General features: G+C 33.7%; 1 protein-coding gene and 1 long non-coding RNA gene across 2 annotated transcripts; one reads left to right on the top strand and one right to left on the bottom strand.

Moving 5' to 3' along the window:
• Nucleotides 1-766: 766 nt before the first annotated feature.
• LOC120276703 (ethylene-responsive transcription factor 5-like) lies at nucleotides 767-1,576 on the bottom strand. The gene is given in 2 exon segments (XM_039283386.1): nucleotides 767-902; nucleotides 905-1,576. Coding segments are annotated over 2 exon segments (441 nt in total). The 5' UTR covers nucleotides 1,224-1,576; the 3' UTR covers nucleotides 767-780.
• A 922-nt stretch (nucleotides 1,577-2,498) lies between these two features.
• On the top strand, nucleotides 2,499-4,569 carry LOC120276713. Its single transcript, XR_005541361.1, has 2 exons — nucleotides 2,499-3,134; nucleotides 4,281-4,569. It is a non-coding gene; the product is annotated as an uncharacterized LOC120276713 (long non-coding RNA).
• Nucleotides 4,570-5,575: the final 1,006 nt, after the last annotated feature.

Raw genomic sequence — 5,575 nt, 5'->3', positions numbered from 1 at the left:
AACGGTTCTAAATATTAATATTTTATTCAAATATTTTTAAAAATAATTAAAAAAATATCCGTTTCTAATAGAAAAGGATTTAGAAATGAACTTAAAAATTAATATTTTTATTTAAATATTACTAAATATTAGAAAATATCCGTTTTAATCCGATTCCAAATAGAAAGGAATTTGAAAAGCAGTTCTAAATATTAATATTTTTATTTAAATATTAGAAAATATTCGCTTTTAATCCGTTTTCAATAGAAAAGTGACTGAAAACGGATATAAAAAAATTAATATTTTTATTTAAAAAAATTATTACACATCCTGTTTAATCCGTTTCTAATAAGCAGTGATTGAAAACAAACTTAAAAATTAATATTTTTATCTAAATATTATTAAACGTTAGAAAAATATCCGTTTCTAATCCGTTTTCAAAATGGTTCTAAATATTAATATTTTTTTATTTAAATATTATTAAATATTAGAAAATATCTGTTTTTAAAACGTTTCTAATAGATTCCAAATATTAAGTTTGGGAATTGTTTCCATGTTTGACTTTTAACATCACAAAAAAATCAAGTACATGTCCATTGTTAAAACTGTATATATTAGCTGATATAAATTTTTAGATAAATGCTAAAAAAATATAGTTATTATTCATTACCATAAAAATTTACATAAGAGCAAGGAAATATCCTTCAGCCATACTCAAACATTACCACAAAAATCATTTTTATTTATTTTTTAATTATAAAAAAGGACATTCTAGAAGAGCGCCCTCTTTCGTTCTCTTTCTCATTGTACCAAGAGTTGGGGGAAACCAAGAGAGGGGTGAGGAGAGAGCGGCGAGGGTGGCGGCAAGCTGAAGATCCCCTTCCCTTCTGAGTCCTCCCAAACGCTCTTCCAGATCGCCTCATCTCCTCCTCCGGTGTGCTCTCTCTCTTCACTGCCTTTATCCCCTTCTCTGTCTCCTCTGTTACCCTTCTTCTCTTCGTCCTGGTGACCACCGATGTCATTTGCATCGCTGCCAGATCGCCTGAGCTGGCAATCTCGTTTAGGAAATTAAGTATCGCCTTGCAACCGCGCATCTGTAAGGCAGCGCGATCGTATGCCTTCGCCGCCTCAACGGCGGTGTCAAAGGTACCAAGCCAGACATGAGATCCCTTCCGATTTGGATCTCTGATCTCCGCCGCATACTTCCCCCACGGCCGTTTCCTCACTCCACGGTACCTCCTCATATCCCGTGCTGGCTCCGGTGCCGGTGCCGGTGCCGGTTCCGGTGAATCATGCCACTCAAACACGGGCGGTGGCGGGTGCTAGATGGATAGCGCGGCGGGTCGGCGTTCTGGGTCGAATCTGAAACTAATAATGAGCGCAACTAAGTTTGGGATCCGATAACAGTAAGGATCCGCTGCTAAGTCGGTGAAGAAGTCTGGTACCGCGTTGGAATCACCGAGAAGATGCTCGCGTATGAGGACGAGCACGAAGAAATCCGCTGCTAGGTTTGATTACGAGCTAGTTTTTTCTCTATGGTTTGGGACCTCTCCGGCGCCAACCTCCATCCAATCCTATCTGAATTCGCTCCATTTCGGTATGGTATTTCGATTCTATTGATATTCTCTCTTGTTGTTCCTAGGATTTTCCCCCTTTTTTCTTTGGTGTGTGTTGGGATTCTAGGGTTTGGGATTTGATGCACTTGTTTGCAGGTGTGGGGGTTTGTGGAAGCTGTAGGAGCTGATTTGGAATTTTGGGGGTGATTTCGTTTCTAGGTTTTGGAACAAACAAATGAGGTTTGTAGAAAATCAATTTAAATAAAGTTTTTTTGAGGCTATTGCTATTCCATTGTTGTTAGGAAACCATCCAAAGTTGCACAAAGTACAGGACTAGCCATGAAAGTAAATCCCCAGCATGCATTATTTAGTTTGATTCAGTCTAGCTATCTTTTGTAGAGTTTGTTTCACAACCATTGAGCTATTTTTTTATTTTTTTATTTTTTTCTGATATTTGATGGAGTTCTTTATTGTTGGTTTTTATCATATTTTTAGGTCTTTGAATTTGAATGAATTTGCTGCTTTATTTGGGTTGTGATTAGAATTATTTGCATGTAATGATCAATAGATTGATATTTCCAAAGCACTAAAATGGCGCTTCTCCAGTTAATTGTTAGGTGAATGGACTGGTATCCTACATTTAGTTGGGACACCTCACATAGAGTGTAAGTGGCTGCACTTGTGGCTAAAAAGAGACTCCTCTAGTTCCTGAATAGTTTGAGTGATCTTTTGAACCTCCATAACCTTCTGATGGTTTGTTTTTCCTCCTGCAGCATGAAGAAGACATTCATTTAGGTGAGCAAGTCAACTGATGAAGCTTATTGTCTTAATACGGTAAACAATCTCAAACTTTGCCTGCAAGATTGCAGTTTGTCTCTTCAACTCAAGATTTTTGATTCCGCATGTTCTCTACTATCAATACTTGTTCTAGAGTACTGCACAGGATTTTTTTCTGCTTTCGACCAATGCCATGTCCTTGGACTTAGTTACTCTGTCGATAACCAATGCCACTGTTGTGCAAACATCAGATCATACTTTATTTATTTTATGTGTTACAATTTTGTTTGTTGTTTACCATTATTATTATACACATCAGAGCAATATTCTTTTATGGTTAGGACTTGGCTGTTGTTTGGAAGATAGCACTCTTTTATTAAGTTATTTTTTATACATTTGATAACATCATTAGATTACATCATCAAAATTTACTGGTTATGTAATTATAATCAATGTTTAGGGGCAACATGCCGTTTTTGACTTGTCTTTGATGTTAATTCAAAGTTAAACATGCCGGTTTTGTTAGGTGAGATTGAAAGTACAAGCTAATGATTCTATGATTAGATTAACTAAACCTACTTGTCTTCTCCTTCTTTTATGTTTCATGTTTTTATCTTCTTTAATGTAATGATTGTTTGGAAAATCCCCAATGCTTAATGCAGGTATGTCTTTTGGTTTTTTAATCTTAAGATTAGGGTTTTTGCCAGATCTGATGATTGTTTTTCATGTCAAAATTTGATCTTTTTTGCAAGGGGCTTTGTGGGACTGGATTGAGTTGTTGTTGGACTGTGGGATTTTTTTTTTTGGGAAAAAGAAAATTAGGTTTGTGATTTGATTCTCGTAGATTTTCTCATGTTGTGTTTGTGGAATTACTCCCTTTTTTTTTTCTCCGATGAAATTTCATTGTTAGATGTATTGGAGATGACAACGAATGCCCTATACTCTCTATGATAACTGCAAACTATCTAGTCTTAGCATTCACTCTTATACAAGTTGCTTTTCAATGTCTCAGTGTGTTATTTTTCCTTCCATGGCTCTTTCGCTGCACTTTCATAAGACTTATGTGTTAAGCTTTCTCCACTTTTGTCCACTTAGTGTCATGAGATATATATATATATTATATGTTCTTTTTTTCTTTAGTGCTTCATCCTGGTTTAGGTTTCATGGTGAATCCATAGGCTGGACTAGAGATGCTTGGTTTTGTTATGCTGGTATTGAAATTTAATGTTGTTAAATTTGTGTATTAAGGGGAATTTTCTTTTGGTTTACTCCCTTTCAGTTTGGTCATTTGTCTCATCTTTTCTCCTGTGCTGTTATTTAGCAGTTCCATTTATTAATGAAGTTGGTTATTTTGCTCTTGTATACCTTGTAACTATTTCTGTATTATTTCGTTTGTTTTGTCTTGGATTGTCTAAGCTTTATTAGGGGCTTGTGGTTGGTATGATTTCATACTTCTATGTTTTCTCTTCAACAAAATTTTGGTTTTGGGTTTACAAAATATGAAATTTTGTTTTGTTATTGGAGTTCAAATTGAGATGGAATAATTTTTTTTTTCTTTTTCTTTTTGGGTGGCCATGGTTAGAGGTTTTAACTTTGGTGGGGAATTGGTATTCCTGTAGCACGTTACTCTCTGAAGAGTTTCCAAAGGACTAAATTGAGAGAATGGGTGGAAAATTCTCAAAAACACAGAGTTACTACAGCCCTTCATATGATTTCAATATGATTTATCTTTATATATATGTATATATAATCAACTTTTTCATCTATCAAAAAGGATAAAACCCTCTAATACCTCTAAACTTTTAGGTCAATGTTCATTTTAGCTTCTAGACGAAAAAAATATTTGTTTTAGCACTTAAACGATATAAATGTTTGCATAATCTATAAATGGCATGAAAAGTCGGGTTTATGGAATAGGGTCCCAAGCCTGTATCTTTTATCCACATTCATCTTCGAGTTTGTCCACAGGTTCATCATCTGAGGCACTACATGCTGAGGTTAGAGATTTGCATCAAACTCTTAGTCAAGTCCAAGATAGTGAGGAGAGGTTTCAACAGACACTTGGCCAAGTACAAGATAATAACAAGGAGCTTCAACAAAATTTGCTTGAAATGAAAGAGAGACCACACAGGACTCACAACCATTTACTGGCAATCATAATGTTGACTTATAATTGTATTTGTCGTATACTTATTATTTTGTGTTGAACATATATACTTAAACATTTATTTTTGTATGAATTGATGAGTTTATCTTATTTATTAGCATTGTAGGTTAAAAAATTATGTACTGGGTTTTTAAAAAATCAGGGATATAATTTTTATTTTATTTTATTGACTTAAATGTTAGAAATGGATTAGAAACGGATTTATTTGTTTGAATATTGTTTTTTTAAATTTAAAAAAAACTTATAGAAACGGATTAAAAAAACAAAAAAAGCTATTGTTTCTAATGGGAGAACAAAAAAATAAAAAGCAGAAAAATATTCTGTTTGAAATCAGTTTCTAATTTTTTTGTAACTATGGTTTCTAAATTCGAAACGAATTACAACGGAATTTAGAAAGCGGATTAGCAACATACTTTATTCCGTTTTAATTTTTCAAAAGTTAGAAACATATTGCTTCCCGTTACTAATCCGTTTCTAATTTAGAAACGGAGCATTTTCCCGTTTCTATTTAAATTAGAAACAAGGGTATTTGAAACAAATAAATTCTGTTTCTAATTTATTTCTAAATTGAATTAGGAACGGATTAGAAACGAAAAATGCTGTTTCTAAACAATAACTTTCTTGTAGTGTAAAGAGCAGTTGCAATAACCAAAGCAATGCTAGTACTGGAGGATACCATTAAGATCAAATTCCCAGAAACACGACATGATTAAGAACATTTGCCTCACTAGTATTTTGCGAGCAAGGCACAAAATAATGCAATTGTAAAGCAGCATTATTTAATAATTCATGGTTATTCTCATCTTATCAATTATATGATGTATATCCTAGTTTAGTTTAAGTGTGCAATAGTTTCTTTTAGGGTTATGTTGATAAGACCCTAACCCTTTTTCCCTTTAATAGAGCGTGGTAACCTAAATTTTGTATTTCAACGACTACTTTTGAATCTCTAGATTTATCAATGAATTACTAGTTCTCTTCTTCCATTTAACTCTTGGTTTGTTTTGCATCTAATACAACTACATCATCAACCATCATCTAGGACCTACTACAACAAATAAATTCTGGTGGAGTTTAAAACATAATGCTTCTACGA

The sequence above is a fragment of the Dioscorea cayenensis genome, chromosome 2 (genome assembly GCF_009730915.1).
Source record: "Dioscorea cayenensis subsp. rotundata cultivar TDr96_F1 chromosome 2, TDr96_F1_v2_PseudoChromosome.rev07_lg8_w22 25.fasta, whole genome shotgun sequence".
NCBI classification, from domain to species: domain Eukaryota; kingdom Viridiplantae; phylum Streptophyta; class Magnoliopsida; order Dioscoreales; family Dioscoreaceae; genus Dioscorea; species Dioscorea cayenensis.
The sequence above is the reverse complement of the archived record's forward strand: the minus strand, read 5'-3'. Positions and strand labels throughout refer to the sequence as shown.